Source organism: Cetorhinus maximus, chromosome 22 (assembly GCF_964194155.1).
Source record: "Cetorhinus maximus chromosome 22, sCetMax3.hap1.1, whole genome shotgun sequence".
Lineage (NCBI taxonomy): Eukaryota > Metazoa > Chordata > Chondrichthyes > Lamniformes > Cetorhinidae > Cetorhinus > Cetorhinus maximus.
Window position 1 is genome coordinate 35448154 of NC_135900.1, and position 17615 is coordinate 35465768.

Below are 17615 nucleotides of genomic sequence, written 5' to 3' on the forward strand. Positions count from 1 at the left end.
TTTGTTTCAAATGCATTTATTGATCAAATAGACATCACAACATCAGCATGAAGTAGATGCTTTACTTTATAAATTTAAAAGTCTGGTCACATTAAACATGAACATTATAGCATTTTATGGTACTGACTAAATCAAGTTAGAGTTACAAAAGTTTGCTTATACCAATTAAAGTCATGTACAAATTAAGTAGCATCATTCCCATCTGTGCAAAATTCAGTTACAAAATAAATAGAGGAATCATTATACCTAGGTTCAGGTGGTTAGTTGATATTTAGAAATGATGATTGGAAACTTAAGCATGACCAAATAAACACTTGCAACCCAGTTGCAAGTAGGGCTGGATACAATGAGAAAAAAGAAAAAAAAAGAGAAAGAGGGGGGGAAAAAAGAGGGGGAAAAAAAAGGAGCTTTCCTCAATTTGCTACATCTAACAAAAGATCAAATACAATAGTTACACATAGTCCAGAGGAAACCTCCCATAAAATTCTGTCAAGAATTTAAACGTATTCTCCAATGTCCAATCTCTTGTCACGGAATTTGTTCCTGGCCTTTGTTCTGGCTTTGCAAACAGCAGCATTGTAAAAGTGCTGAAAGAGAGCAAAAGATGAAAAATTAAGGCTGAAAGATACTCATTAGTTAAAATATAATAGATTTAGTTTTAAAAAGTACCATTTCATGTATGGCAAACAATAGGGTTACTTCTTTTAATCAGATATAATTAGTTGGAAATATACAGGTTGATAATCATGATCAGAAAATCTAACATTTCATTGCCATCCAGTCAACTCCTCTTTCAAACGCTGACTTAGTCTGCATTCCATTTTCTCCGATCACACCCTCAATACAGGAATGTTTATGGTCTATTTTCTAGTGTGGCTGCATTTTTTTGCCTTACCCGTTCAATGCGAGAAGTTTTGGCTGCTTTGAGTGTAGCAGCATCAAGCAACAGTGGCGGTCCGAGCTCAAAGACACTGCGCACGAATTCATTAGCCTGTTTAACAAAGACATTAATCAAAAGCTTTAGCATCCACAAAAATAGTTGTCATGTTGACCAAACAAGTCACTAGGTTACCAAAATTAAGGAAATTTACAATCGCCTCATTCTCTCAAAAGCAACTTACCAATTCCATTTGTGCATAGTGAATATAGTGCAAAACTTGACTTTACAAAACAAAAAGTAACAATTAATGTTCATCAATCTCATTCCCAAAAGATATTCAGGGGTATTTGCAGAGCAAAATAAATTCAGGTTTTCTGGTTCTCTTTTCTTGGATTTCTTTACACCAACTGAGTGAGTAACTAGGCAACCGACTGTGAAGCCTCTGCCAATTATACAGTTGCAAGGAGCAGCTGAGTCACATTTTTCTGAAGAATGTCAGAACTCCACTTGGAGCCTTTTATAGCTTCAAAACCAAAAATTCAGTATTAAGTGATTAGGACAAGATGGTCATTACACCCACAAACCTAGCTTCTACCACTCAGTCCATCCTGGTCACAATTTTCTTCCTCCCAATAGCTCTAAAAAGAATTCTGTAATTAATTTAATCTTCCCTTCCTTAGCTTCTGATTGTTGGTCACTGATTCCAAGTGGAACATCTAAGCTTGTCTTCCATTTTAAAACAACTCACAGCTGGTCAATTCCTATAGGATCACGCCAATACTACTTGGTCAAGAGCATCTGGCACCTAAAAGCTGTACACTGAGTATTAGCACCATTGGGAAGCCAGCAGATTAAAAAAGGGGGAAAGTGTAGAAACAACATAATGCAAAGCTGAGAATGTGCAAGAGGAAAGTGAAACATTTAAGTGTAGGCATTAAAGGAAACGTTGATAAACAGATGAAGATAATAACATGATCAGTTGGTCTGAATAATGCCTTGTAGTGCTCCTCAAGGGGTCAAAAATGTAAAAGGAAACTGCATGTTATTTAGCAAGGGTGTGACATCATTGATAGCAAGTTGGTTAACAGGACAGCAAATAATTGAATTGTCGTCTGGACAGAAGGTTATAAACAGTTTCCACAGGGTAAGTAACTAGAGCATTAATTTAGGATCACCAAACACACTAATGGTAGCAGAGTAGCATTAAAGCTTTTAAAGAGTGTTATGGCACAGTCAGTCAATGGTAAATGCTGAGTTGGTCAAATCCCAAAGGGAAACTTGAAACAACTGCCACAACTTGTTTTGCAATTTGTATAAATTTCAAGATGCGTATCTTGAATTCAGTAGTAATAAAGATCCAAGTCTATGTTTAATCTAGCTCTGTAAAAACCTATAATAAATGGTTTTTAAGCACATACCTAGATCTACAAATTACTATAACTTCTAAATCCCCTACTTAATCTGACTCCCAGTTACACTTAAGGCAACAGTAAGATACAGATTTTTAAAATGTCCAGGCAAGGTGACAATACCCTGAACCAGTCAAATTCAGAGTTTTCTTAATTTCAGTTCTTTGAAGACAGCAGCTTGAGGTATAGATACTGAAGGCTTTTCACACTTTAGATCTTAAAATGCCTGCCTTTAGACAGCCTTCACTCCTTTATACATATTTTCCCCTTTGAATGCAAATTCCCATTGTTTCACTGTCTTTGGACTTTACCTTTTGGATAAAAATCTCTTAGTACTAAGTTTTACCAGTAACCTTTGGGGAAAATAAAATTCCTAAACCTCACCTGGCTCAGTGACACATTTCACTCACTTTTGAAAATAATTTTGTCTGGTTTATTTAAAATGCAAATGTTCCCTTGACACTTATGTTTATCTACTTAACATTTCAAACCTAGCTCATCTTTTACCACAACAAAGTCTTCAGACCAGCTACCTTTAATCCAATTAAGTCTCACACACAGATACCACTATTTTACAATAATTCTCAATGTTATTGGAATTTACTACATCTTCCTGTCAAGAGAATTGGGTAAATACATATAAAGTGAAATTTGAAAAGGGTATGGGAAAGGGGCTGTGGGCAGCTCAGGACTGGAGTAATCAGTCATTTCTGCAAGCTTTGGTAAGCAACAAAACAAAAACATTCAGGCTACCCAAGGAACTAGCTTGAAGGAGGCATCAAAACCCAATGCGGTTAGTGATCTCAGTAAGGTGATCAGAGCAGAGCAACCAACACACCCAGCCTACAAAAGAGTGCTCACTGTTGTCTTCTGGGGCAGATTAATTTTGTCCTTTTGACTGAATCATACAAGTGGAAATACTGTTCTATTGTAAAAGGTGGATTTGGATTTTCTCCATGCCCCAATTTATCCCGTCTTAGCTTATTTGGTGAGGCACTCAACCAAAATACATTTGCTTCATTATAGTAAAATAGCGATTAATGGGCCAGATTGTGATCAGCAATGAAGCATCAGTGCTTGCTACTGACTGAGGAAAAAGATCGAGCAATCTGTGACATGGATTTCCCCCCAGTCCTAAGTGAAGTTTAAATCTGGCACTAAGTCAAGGGATCTCCAGGGGTTCAGCAGTAATGTCAGCAAGCAGGGTAAGAAACCAAATCACTGAAGTATATTCACACAGGAAACAAGGATGTTAAAATTTATCCTTCACTTACTTAACAGTTCAATTCATGAAATGATTTGATAATAGAAGCTAAAATAAAGAAACTAAATAAAAAACTAAACTAAACTAAAAACTAAATAAAAAATTAAAAATGTGGCATTTATTAATGGATAAATTTGACATTTCAATATAAAAATGTTAGTGCCAGTACAGGTGATTAGCAGTAATTATGAGGCACAATCTGAAAAAATCCCAGTTATACCTCATTCAACAAGGTACATTTTCATCAGTTTTTAAACAAAGGGGCCAACAGTGTAAAATTGGAAATTTTCAATTTGTTAATTGCTTAGGGTTTGCATTTTGTTGGTCCTCACGAGTGCACCTTCTGAAATGGCAGAGAATCGCTGACTGCAACTTCAGAAGTCTACACATGTAAAATGAAAATCCAGAAGTTGCTGTCAGTTTTGATGGAGTAATGACAGCAAATGTTGAGTTTTGCCATCAGTACAAATTCTGGACCATTAAAAAAAACATAGTTTATGATGTAGGCTAGGCATACTTATGGCAACCTACCATGCTCAAATTGAGTTTCATTGGACAAAATATTGCAATTTAAGGAAGCCACATTCAAGGTGCTGGACAAAGTAAAATGGTATTTTATCCAGCTAAAATCAGCAATAGTGGGTTCAAGACCCACTCCATGGTTTGAGGATACAATTTAGGCTGAAATTTGTGCTGTAGAGGAAAACTTTGCTGCCCATGTCTTCATTTGTACTAAGTCCCATTCACCCATCACCCATGTTCACTGACCTACCTTGGCTCCCATTCAAGCAATTCAGATTTTAATATTCTCATCCTCGTTTTCAAATCCCTCCAAGATCTTGCCCTTCCCCAACTCTAACCTCCATCAGCCCACAACCCTCCAAGATGTCGGTGTTCATTTAATTCTGGTCTCTTGAGCATCCCCGATTTTAATTGCTCCACTACTGGGACTATGCCTTCAGCTGTCTAGGCCCCAAGTTCTGGAATTTCCTCCTTACACCTTTCTTTCCTTCTTTAACAGTCCTTAAAACCTCTGACAAAGCTTTGGCCATCTGCCCTAATATCACATGTGGCTCAGTGTCATACTTTGCATTATAAATGCACCTTGGGACAATTTAACATTAATGACACTAACCTGTAGATGGAACCTTACACCAGATGCAAGCAATTCCTTGAAGGTTTCATAGGTGCGCTTTTTAACCCAGCTATCAATATACATGCATTCAGGGCCAAATGTAATAGTTTCAGGGTCAAAGTCTCCCTCCTGTGAAAAGCAAAAAAGTCTAGTCAGACACTTATTACAACATTTTGCATACTTTGTTCTGCAGTTCAGTCTTTCCCGAGCAAAAACTCAGGGCCTCTGGAAGGTTAAGAACTCCAGCAATTCAGAACATGCTAAAATTTCCTTCTGCTCCTGCAAGTCAAGTTTAAACAGACAATGAATGCTTTTGACCCAATTATACTAGAATATTTGCTTTTATTTCCCCCGTCCCTCAAGTGACTAGTGAGAAATTTCTTGGCTAAACAGTCACACTGGTTTCCTCAGAACAGCTCAGTGGGATTTGAGTGCCTTCAGAAACAAAACAGTCTGATAACTGGAAGTGCCATGTTGGTGAGGGGACAAAGGAAATGGTTAAAAAAAACTACAACTTATGTTTTCCCCAAAGTGATGACATTCAATGTGACCTTTTTCCACCATATAGGAAGCTAAGCAACAGCTTGCCATTATATATACTCATATCCACAAAACTGACAGTAAATATTAACAGTATTAGGAGCACCAAAATAAGTTTGAACAAATGCTGCTTAAAAAGGGAGCATATGCATTGTACAAAGTAACTCATTCTGAACTTTGAAACAGCCAATAAATAAGTCCTAATTCACTCAAGTACAGATCAAATACAAAAATAAGCACTTGCAAACAAAGTATCCAACATTTCATTTGCTCGCAATTTTCAATGGACATTTGGTGCATCCAAGTAAAAAGTAAAATTTCCTGCAACCACAATTATTATTCTTAGAAATATCATGCAATTAACTAACAGTGAACTACTTAGTACTTTAAACATTTCAAAAAAGCTTTGGACAGGCAGATTCCTTGACAAGGATAAACTATACAATTGTAACATTGGATGCAACCTATTTCCACTAAGCAGTATACAAGTGTTGTAATTTACAAAATGTTCTTGGATAGATTAGATTGTCAAACTGTTAAAACTCAAACACTCAGAATAAAAAATTATAATGACCTGTAATCATTGTGCACAGAAGTGAATGCTTGAAAAAAATATTGCTGATATGTTGCAGTAATGCCCTATTTAACTACATCTGCCGTTATGGAGACATGTTCTTGCACCACACATGCAAGTTGCTAAAAGTGTGAGCTTTTAAATGTTACACTTCATGCTGGAACTGTATAAAACGCTGGTTAGGCCACAGCTAGAGTACTGCGTGCAGTTCTAGAATCCACATTATAGAAAGGATGTGATTGCACGAGAGTGCAAAGGAGATTTACTAGGATGTCGCCTGGGCTGGAGAGTTTTAGTTATGAAGAGAGATTGCATAGACTGGGGTTATTTTCCCTGGAGCAGAGATTGAGGGGGGAAGTGATTGAGGTGCATAAAATTATGAGGGGCATAGATAGGGTAGACAGGAAGGAGCTTTTCCCCCTTGGTGGAGGGATCAATAACCAGGGGCATAGGTTTAAGGTAAGGGGATGCGAGGAAGAATTTTTCACCTAGAGGGTGGTGAGAATCTGGAACTCACTGCCTGAAAGGGTGGTAGAGGCAGAAATCCTCAACATTTAAGTAGTATTTGGATGTGCACTTGCGATGCCATGACATACAAGGCTATGGGCCTACTGCTGGAAAATGGGATTAGGATAGTTAGGTACTTGTTTGACTGGTGCAGGCTCAATGGGCTGAATGGCCTTTTTCTGTGCTGTAGGCCTCAATGACTGACTATGGGCATCAGGACCCAAGTGAACAGGGTAAATAGGTGCATCTCAGTCACATGCAAGATTTCTGACATGGCTTAACTGCACAAGGACTTAGAGGCATAATTTAGAGTCGGTTGAGCTCAATGTCAAATTAAATACAGAAAAGAGCAAGGAGGGAAAAGAATTTGCAAAAATTAAAACCTGAAGAAATGAGACTCCACACCTCTATTCAATTTTCAGTGGAGAGGTTGTTTGGCAGTAATTAAAACTCATGTCATTGAAAAGGTACTTCATCTGAAATGGACAAAAAAAAACTTCCTTTCTGGGGAATTTACTTCTATTTATTGCACAAAAGAGAAACTTCACACTGTTCAATGCATATTAATGATGAGGCAGCGAGATGCCTCAAAACTAATGTCAGAGCAGCACAACTTTCGGCTATCTGCTTCTGAACATCATATCTGCAAAACCGCAGAGCAACTTTGGACAAAGGGCAGATCAAACAGCCAGCAAAATTAGTCTTTTACTTTAACAGCCAATTCAGGTCCAATATTATCTAACAATAATATATTCCAGCTTGTGACAGAAAAATGATTGCATTATGACTATGTAATCCCAAAATAAGAGTTCAAAAGCCAAGTGATTTAGACATGCTTCCATTTTCTTCTCTGCCCAGGTTCCCCTCTTAAGAATAGGAATCCTTACAGATAGCATAAGGACAGAATAGGCCATCATGGGTTAATCCCATAAGTGATTCTTTTATTCTACTTTGTTGGATAAAGATAGAGATATACAATTTCAATAGAAATCAATAAAGACTGTAGCCATAGTAGATTTACAAAATATCAAGAAAGAAAGCAGACCAATTGATATAATTTCATAGGCCATTAAGCACAGTACAAACCAAGGCATCAGATATATCTGGGCCTAACTCCAAAAACTGGCATCAGCAGAAAAGCTCATTTGAAAATTCTGAATGTCAAAAGATGAACTACATTTTGGTTATTAGTGACAACATTAGCTTCCAGACACTGTGCTCCTCATTTTTTTAAAATTATATACAGAAAAGCTTGCCAAGTCTAGAGACAGCATTCATGTTGAACAGAGCATATGAAGTATTGCTGCTAGCAGTGTCATAACTGGCTCAAATGAAATCTAATGAATCTTCAGCAGAGCTAAAAAGCTTCAAAACACTAACAACTGAAATAAAAGTGAAGGCCTCCAAGTTATTTAAATAGAAATATACCTCTACAGTCTTCAGGACATCTCTAAATACAGAGCGTTGTTTCTTCCGGTCTGTTTTAGCTCGATATTTGTTACCATCTGTAGCCAGACTCTTCAGCTTTCCACAGAGAAGTTCCATATCTTCATATTCAAAATCCTGTTGAAAGATGTGTAACCTTTAAAATGGAATATCCTACAATGCCTGAATTTGAAAAATTGAAATTATGAAATTCAAATGAAAAATATATGTACTTCAGTAAGATCAATCACAATGGTTACAGCACAGAAAGCCATTTGGCCCATTATGTCCATGTCAGCTCTCTGCAAGAACATAGCTAGTCCCACTCTACCTTTACCCCATAACCCTGCAAATTTTCTCCACACATAATTGAAATAAATATTGAATCCTTTAGCCACTATGCCACAACCTACATTGAGCTAGGAGGAAAGTGTGCATACAGAACATGAGTCCCATTAACAGCTATGCATCCCATCTTTAAAGTTTGTAATAAATGTCTGTTGTAACTAAGATCATTACAGACAAGGGGGCCAGTTTCTGATGAATATTGAATGCTTCAATCTTGAAAAGTTCTATAACAGTCAGGTAAGATGGTTCACTTGTTTACACACACACACACAAACACACACTTACGCAAACGCCAAACTAAGTTTGTGGCTTGTACAAGTTACACAATTTAAGCCCTCCAATATAGTGTTCTGGAAATCAGTTGTAATTTCCAGGAGTTTCAGCATTTCTCAAATTTCTCCCTCCCCTAAGGCACAGGTTCCATAGTGCAGTACCTTTGGTACTTTGTCCAAGTTGTCATTATTCCTTTGTGAACTTTGACAGCAAATATCAGTATGCAATTTGAAGGCATGGCTATCATAACTAAGATCAATCAATCCACCCACTACATCTACACACAAAGCAAACAAGATCACTAGTCACTCTGCACCTCCCCTCCCCACCCTGCATCACTAAACCAGAACACCAAAGTCAACTACGTATAGTGCTGCTGTTGTCAAGATTAACTACCCCAGCAAGAACCAGGAGCCTTCTCACTCCACTATACAAACAAATTTTACAGCTATTAACTTTCTTTAAATAAAAAAAAAAGTTATTCTGGTAGACTTCAACCTGGCCACACATCCCAGTTTTGCAGTACTGTCATTACAGAAAGGTTGAAATTATGGCAAAGGAGGAAGGAGGTCCATTTGGCCAGTTGTAGCCACAACAGCTGAGAAAGAGCTATCCAGCCTAATTCCACCTTCCTGTTCTTGGTCCATAGCCCATGTTATTTATTTCAAGTGTATACCCAAGTTGCTTTTTTTAAAAAAAACGTGATGACCGTTTCTGCCTCTACCACCCTCTCAGCTGCGATACCACACTTCCAAGTGTCCACCTGTGCTTCAGTTCATCTGCCTTAGGTCACTAGTTGTATATATTTCACTGCAAAGTCTAATCACTGAATCACAAATTGTTGTCCATTTTCTAGCCTGTTTCTTCAGCCTTCCATGCTCACTAATTCTGCCTTCAATTTCCAGCTTTGCTTCTTTTCCTTCTGAAAAGATGTTCAGGTTTGCACCCCCTACTGAGCTAGTTAAAAATTCTTCCAACAGCACTGGGAAACCTACCTGCAAAGATTTAGGCCCAGCCCCTGTTGAGGTGCAACCCATCTGGCTTGTACATATCTCAACCCCAAAACTAGATTTCTGGGCATTCAGACCAAAGTTCTGTCCAAACCATCTCTCCAGTCACACATTAAGTTGCACTATTCTACTATGTTTGTACATATGTGTGCAAAGTACACTGGAAGGGCTAATTTTCTATATCAACTGAGGTCCAACACACTTTTAGGATAAAATAAACATACAAATTCTCAAAGGTGGCACAGAAGCAAATAAGATATACAAAGTTGATTGCAGAACTGAGGGACTATAACTATCAAGACAGACAAAACAGGTTGGGGTTTTATTTCTAAAGGGGAAAAAAAAGACCAAGTGATGTCGAAACAAAAGTCTACCATTTAAGGACTTGATATAGAAAATGTTTTACTTCTTGGGAAGTCTAATCTATGGGATATAAATACAGGATTAATCTAATAAGTGATCCAGAACAAAAATTTAATTAAAGTTGTTAGAATAGAGAACTTACTACAACATGGGGCAGTTGAAGCAATTGGCATAGATGCATTGAAGAGGAAGCTAGAAAAGTATGAGTGGGGAAAAGAATTAAGAAATACGTTGACAGGGTTAGATGAAATAGGATGGGGAGAAGCGTGTGTGGAACATATACACTGGCACATGTCATTTGACTGAAATGGCCTATTTCCTTGTAAATTCTATGTAATTTTAAGTTGCAGAAGGCGGGATGTTTTTTCTAAAGCTTACATTTTGCATGAGTGGAGCTGCTCAGCAAGAATTAATTTGCTGATTCCTAATAAGGAAACATTTGAAACCTACTGCACTAAAAGAGCCTCATGGCTTTGCTTTACAGATTATCCAGTACTTTATGGCTAAAGTGAAGAGAGAAATGGTCAAGATACTATATTGTTCAGGTTACCTATCAAAAGGGCATCATGCTCAACTTATAAATTATCACAAATGCTGGTCATTCAGGAACCTGTTAAAATCTCTTTAGTCCAATATCCAAACTTAAAATACTTCTATTATCTTGACTAGGCCAAATATATTTGCCAATATAGTTACAAAACAATTTTAAAAATCACAAATAGTGACCATTCAGGTTCTACTTCAGTGGGACACAATATTCTCAATTCCCATGATCTTTCCATTCTCCACTTCTACCAAATCAAAAAAAAACTTACATCACACATATCTCTGGCCAACTCAAACAGAAGTGCCATTGTCTCTCCAGCTGCAATTCTCATGTTCACATCACCACAAGAAAGGAGGCTGGGAAGTTTGGTCAAATGGCTGAAACACAATTCAATTGGGAAGCATTATGATGCATATAAATAATTTTCTCAACAGTACAAATCCTTTAACTTTTATGTACATAAATTCAGTAATTTTTATTTACAAAACATTTTTAGCCAAGGTAGGTCTTGCCATCAGTAAATTAATTAAAATTTTAAATGGCAGTTATGATATAATTTTAAAAGTTCTGATTGGGCACTGGCTTGCAATATTTACTAAACCAAAATCAACCAATAATATTCAGAAGAATGTTAACTCTACACATGATTGTCCTACATCAGGAATGAGTAATTGAGATAATTCCAAATGTTATTACCAGCATGCAAAACAATCAAGTCTAGGAACAAAATAATTGATATTCTTGGCTGGCTGATTTTAAACCATCAGCTGGAAGGCAAGATTCCCTACACAGAATTAATTCATCTAGGGTACACAGAACAATTTTTTTGCTTACTTCATCCAGGTAAATGTATCATTAAACTACTGCATTTGAGTGAACATACGTTTGAAATATTTTCTTCATTAATGAGGGTGGACAAATGGTTAGCAGCAATGTCCATGCTACCAATGTGCTGATGCCCAGAGTTGTAGTTTGGGTGCTGTGAAAACAATCTGTCTGATCCTCCTTTTGATAAGATGTAGTGAAGACAGTCTCAAGGTAGGTCATTGTCAAATGCAGATCCTGTTGGTAATCAATTTGGTACTGTAAGTTTCTTGCATCATTCTTTAAAGATCTACTTTGCACCATTTATTTAGTAAAACTATAGATATGCTCACCTCAATATCATCAGCTGCAACATAGCAGCAAACAGCCAAACTGGTAGCACACTTGAAGTAAAGCAAAAAAGTGCAGGTTAGTAACAGAGAAGACAATTACTTAACAGACATTCAAGAACAAAGTCTACTTACAGCTCTCCGTGTCTGTACACTGACTGATTCATCAAAAAGGATGGTCTTGAAAATGGGCCTCAAACTTTTGAAAACTTCTTCACTTTCAATGCTAGATCCCAGCTGAATGCAAAGAAGAGAAGCAACGTGGGCAGCAATACATTGTTCTTCACTTTTTCCTTTACATGGTTAAAAAAAAAGGGTCAGTTATTGTTTCACATCTACCTCATTAGTAGCAGCAGCTGAGCTGTGCATTTACCAAGTTAACTGTAGTTTGGGCACCATTTTTATAATTATACCAATAAGTGATATTTCCCCAATGGTTACAGGAGCAAAACAATTACACAATCATCAGTAACTAAACTGAAAAAGGCTTATGGTTTTATGCCAAGTGCCAAACTCAAAAGCTCAGTTAACAATATTGTACTAGTTATGTTATAATCAGTGTTAAGATCACCACTGATCTTAAAGGAGAAGACAGCCAACTTTGATTTCTTCAAACATTACCTTGCTTAACAGAAAAATTAAGAATTCCTGTATCAATTACCTTTTTTCAGACAGCGTTCAATGCTGTCTGTTAAGGTCACCCTTCTTTCCAGGATAAAGTCATAAAGGATTTTAGAAGAGAAGGCAGACTTTAGTCCCTCTAGAGCAGACAATCTGACCTTTGCACTGTTGAAGCAATTATATGCAGTTTAGTGAAAAACATTTGAGTTCTACAATATTCTTATGAAAGTTGTAGCAATGCCTGTTGGAACATTAATACACAGTACTGTTGGGTATAATCATAGCATTAAACTCAAATGGTACTACAAAAGTCATGTACCTCCCCATAAGGAAGTCAACCTTGGGTGTCACCTGAGACATCCTGGAAGGAAAAATAAGTAACACACTCCACATGTAGGTTACCAGCTGATAAATTCTCAAGAATTCAAAACTTCAAGCTATTTCAGCAATGCAGCCAGATTGGAATACTGTATGACCCAAGCAAACTTAAGTCTTCACAATGACAAGTTCACTAAGGGGGTTTAAGAAATAACAACTGGTCTGGTGCAGATATAGAAATCAGCACACCCAATATCTGCATTTTAATGTTGAAACTAAGGGAGCTAGTACATGTCACTAATTCTGTCCCCTTTAATCTTTTGCCATAAATTCAGCAGTAAGCATCAGTACCACTGATCTGAGTGATCAATACAAATTAGTTGAATGCTCACCTACTTACTTTTAGGGAGTGGGGTGGGGCAACATGGAGCAATAGATCACTTCTCTTTAGTTCCTCCCCAGACAGTTCCAGCTGATATTTAATTCACCATAAAGAGTGTGAGGCTCGAGTTTGAGTCCTACCACAGAGTAGGCTAAACTACTGAAGCTATAATCTAAATGTCAAATTAATTACTGCTTAGGAAACAATTAGCTTCTACCTGTGACAAAAATTAAGCATGGAGACTTAAGTCACAATGATGCAAGGATTTGAGTTCACCTTTTATCAAGAGTGCTGTCAATAAATCCTTTCAGTTTATATTCATAATCCTCTTGGCTTGCTTCTTCATCAACATCGTCAACCACTGGAAGACAGATTGCTTTTAGGTTAGAGGGCAAGTTGCCATTTTGGTCATTAAGTAACGCTCATGGATAGTTTGTAGTCAAATGTCGACACTGCTGATTGTGTAAAATAAAATACTCTTACTGACGTCATCTTAATTTCACCAAGGAGATGTTATAGTCAATGATCAGTGAGCTGCTCCACCAGGATCTTGATAGGCAAAAATCCGACAAATTAGTAATTTCCTGACTTTGCTTTCCATTAAATAGAGAATTGACAAATTTTCAACATCTGCTCCCAGTGTGGCTCCACTAGTTTAAAAAAGTTACTGTGAACTGGAGAATCTCAGGATCCAAAAATTAGTGCAGCCTAGCCATGATTGCAGTTCAAGTTGAATAAATTGGATGGCTGCAATTTCCACGTGGAATTTCTGTGTAACTGAATAAGGAATAAAGATGCAGGAACTGGAGGAGTAGAAATCAATAGTAATATTAAGATGTGGAACCTATGTTTGGAGTTGAAGTTGTTGGGATACTTAGGAATTCAACTGCACTTGCAGAGTTACCTCAATAATTTTTGAGATGATCAAAAACCACAAAGGAATAATGGGCGATCTTTAAGGAAGAGATGTTACAGGCACAGGCTAAGTACATTCCAAAGAAAGGGAAACCCAGGGAACCCAAAAAACTAGGGGGAACCAAAACTAGGGCTCCTTGGATGAAGAGAGAGTGTGCAAGATGCACATTAGGTGAAAGAACCAGGCCAAATGCAAGTGTGATACAATTACAAGGGGAAGTATAAAGGAAAATAAGGCAGAGTAGAATTGCAGTTAACATAAAAGGTAACCCAAAAATTGCCTACCAGCATGTAATTAGTAAACTGGTGAAAAGAAGCAGGGTGTGCACTATTAGGGACAAAGAAGGTGACACATGCATAAAGGTACCAGGCAAGGCAGGAATACCAAAACATTGGCAGAAGTGGACATGTAGAGGTAATGGTTGGGTGAAAAATTGAGAGGAAGGGTGTACTGAAAAGGCTGGCTATCTGGATGGCTTGCATCACAGGTTGCCAAGGCTAGTGGGGGCTGGAAATAGCAGAAGGGCTTGCCATAAATCCTCAAATTTCCTACAGGGCAGGGGAAGTCTCAGACTTGGAAAGTTGCAAATATGACTTGTTTAAGAAAGGTTGGAAGAACATTCTGGTCACTAAAAGGCTGGTCAATTTAATCAGTAGTGGGTAAACTTTGAAAAAATAACAGGGACAAAATTTATTGGCACTTGGAAAGTTGAGTTAATCACGAAGAACCAGCACATTTGAAAAAAAGGCAGGTTCTATTTGAGTTTATTGATAAATAACAGAAGGCTGATGAAGGGAATGCAGTAGATATTGTCTATAAGGATTTTAAGAAAGTGTTGACAAAATACTACACAGGTGATTGGTTAACAAAGAGGCTCATGGAATAGGAGGGCCAGTATCAACTTGCATTAAAAAAATTGTCTGAAAACAGCAAGCCATGGATTGTTTCATATACTGGGGGATGACAGACAGTGGTTTTCCACAAGATTCAGCACTGGAACCAATGCTTTTTTTGATATACACAAATGACTCAGATATTGGGATAGAGAAAAATTTCAAACTTTACCAAATGGAGGTGCAATTAAGTGAGAACACCCCAACCAGCTGTAACAGGTCATAGATATGCTAGCAGAACAGTCAGTCAAGTTGCAGGTGGAATTTAATAGAGAAGTGAGAGATGATACATTTCAGCAGTAGCAAGTGAGGCAATATATACTTAATGTCATGGTCCTAAAGAGTGTGCAGGGAAAGAGGGACCTGGTGGCTCATGTGCATAGATCTTTGAAGATGGCAGAACATATTGAGGCAGTGAATAACAAGGTATTTGGGATACGGCTACATAGGAGGTATTGAGCACAAAAGCGAGGAAGTTATGCTGAACTTTTATAAAGATCCCCACAACTAGAATATTGCATCCTGTTCTGGTCACCACACTTTTGGAAGTATGTGAAGGCCCTTGGGAGGTTGCAGAGGAGGTGTACAGGGTAAGGGAATTTAACTACAAGATTAGGTTGGAGAAACTGGGTTTGTTCTCCTTGGACTAAAAGTTGACCAGAGATCTTAGTGATGTACAAGATTATAACAGGTTTAGGTAAGTTAGACAAAGAAAAATTTCCCATTACCTGATGATACAAGGACTAGGGGACAGATTTAAGGTTTTGGACAAGAAATAAAGGAAGTTTGGTTGGGGGCGGGGGGGGGGGGGGGGGGGGGGGGGTGTGTGCAGTGGATGTGTGGGAGAAATTAATGATTTCCAAAGAAAAGAAAATTGATTAGGCACTTAAGGGAAATAAACTTCCAACACAACAAGGATACAGTGGAGAATGGGACTGACTGGGATTTCTCAGAACTGGCATGGACTTAGCCAAATGACAGTATGACTTGGTTGAAAACATTGATCAATCAGTTAACCAATTCAAGATACAATATCCAATTTCTTTTACAACAGTAGCCTGGATATCACCAGGGACAAGTTCTTACATTAGAGGGTGCTGGGATAGGGAGTTACAGACAAAGTTTCTCCACAGCATGCATCTTTCGAACCAGACAGGTTCCCTGCCTGAAAGTTAGCCTGAATGACAGGCTTTGTTCCAGTTGGATGGGGAGCACTTTGAAGCAAGCCCACAGGACCAAAGATTTGATCCCTGGAGTGGGGAGGGATAGGGAAGTTTGGGAGGCAGCCCACCTAGCCCAGAAGCAGAACTGTATCCCCAAAGCTGCCCTTGCCTCACTTCAGCTGAGAGATTTCTTGAGACTTAAAGCTCAGCTGCCCACTTTAACAACTGCAAAGCAGGTTAAAACAGAAGCTGCCAGCCTCAAACATTTAACTTGCCAACCTGCCTCCTGGGAATGGATTGTCACGCCCCTGCAATACCTGGAAATAGGCAGTTTGGGGTCATAGTTCGATTTTTAAAAAATGTTAATATTGCACTTCAACTCAATCCACCCAACTGCATGTGCCAAAATTTACCCAATGTTACAAAAACAGAAAAAACCCCTCACGAACATACCAACTATCTGCATCGAGCTACTTCAGAAACTGCAGTCATGGTACAATATTTAACTGCTTATTTCAGGATTGAATTACAATACTAATCACAATCATGTAGAGCACAGGAATTGGTAAGCAAAACAAGGTCATAGGAACATAGTACTAGTAGGCCATTCTGCCCTTCAAGCCTGCTCTGCCATTTAATAAGATCATGGCTGGTCTGATTGTGGTCTCAACTCCTTTCTTGTCTGCCACCATAACCCTCGACTCCTTCGTCGGTCAAAAATCTAGCTCAACCTTAAATAAATTCAATGACCCAGCTTCCACTGCTCTGAGGAAGAGAAATCCACAGACTAATGAGCCTCAGAATCCTCCTCATCTATGTCTTAAATAGAGACCTCTTACTTTTAAGCTATGTCAGAGTTTTAGTTTCTCCCACAAGATGAAGCAACTTCCCAGTATCCACCCCTATCAAGTCCCCTCAGGATCTTATATCGTTCCATAAGAACACCCCTCATTCTCCTCAACTCCAAAAGATACAGGCCCAGCCTTTCACAAGATAACTCCTCCATCCCAGGAATCAGTCTAGGGAGCCATCTCTGAACTGCTTCTAACAAGAACCATTTTCAAAAAAGGAGGCCAAAACTTTACACTACCACTGATGTAATGTCATCAAGATCCTGTATAGCTGCAGTAAAACTTCCCCCACATTGATATTCCATTCCCTTCCATTAAACAGATTCCATTTGCCTTCCGAATCACTTGCTGTACCTCCATACAGGACACTCAGGCCCTTCTGCAATCTGTACATTTAAAATAGTATACTGCTTCCCTAATCTTCCTACCAAATTGGACAAGATCACTTTTTCCCCACATTATGCTCCATCTGCCAATTTTTTTTACCCACTCACTTAACGTGTCTATATCCCTTTGCAGACTCTAAACCTCCTGACAACTTACTTTCCTACTTATCTTGGTGTCATCAGTAGATTTAGCTCCATACACTCAGTCCCTTCATCTAAGTCATTGATGTAGATTGTAAACAGTTGAGGCCCTAACATTGATCCCTGTGGCACTCCACTAGTTACAGCTTGCCAACCTGAAAAGGACGCATTTATCCAGACTCTATGCTTCCTGCCCATTACACCATGAGCTCTTATTGTGTAGAAACCATTGATGTGACACCTTATCAAAAGCCTTCTGGGAATCCAAATTCTACTTCTACAGGTTCCCCTTCATCCATGTTGCTTGTTACTTCCTCAAAGAACATTAAAATTATTTAAACACGATTCCCCTTTGACTAAACCAGTTATCTAGTTTCCCCAGTTCGCTTTAGTGAACTCTGCTTTCACATCCTTATAACCTTTATTTAGTTTTAAAACAATGGTCTTTGACCCACACTTCTCACTTTCAAACAAAGTGGAACTCATTAAGTTATGGTCGCTGTCACCTAGAGGCT

General features: G+C 38.2%; 1 protein-coding gene across 2 annotated transcripts in view; it reads right to left on the reverse strand.

The window, feature by feature from the left end:
* Nucleotides 1-17615, reverse strand: part of ifrd1 (interferon-related developmental regulator 1) — a 29765-nt gene continuing 12150 nt past the window's right edge. For both annotated transcript variants that reach the window (XM_078568085.1, XM_078568086.1), the window contains exons 3-12: nucleotides 13027-13111; nucleotides 12091-12215; nucleotides 11565-11722; nucleotides 11433-11483; nucleotides 11159-11337; nucleotides 10544-10652; nucleotides 7738-7872; nucleotides 4689-4817; nucleotides 896-991; nucleotides 1-587 (exon numbers count right to left, since the gene is read on the reverse strand). In XM_078568085.1, the coding sequence (XP_078424211.1) occupies nucleotides 498-587; nucleotides 896-991; nucleotides 4689-4817; nucleotides 7738-7872; nucleotides 10544-10652; nucleotides 11159-11337; nucleotides 11433-11483; nucleotides 11565-11722; nucleotides 12091-12215; nucleotides 13027-13111 (1157 nt within the window). In that variant the 3' untranslated portion in view covers nucleotides 1-497. The remainder of the gene's footprint in view (nucleotides 588-895; nucleotides 992-4688; nucleotides 4818-7737; nucleotides 7873-10543; nucleotides 10653-11158; nucleotides 11338-11432; nucleotides 11484-11564; nucleotides 11723-12090; nucleotides 12216-13026; nucleotides 13112-17615) is intronic.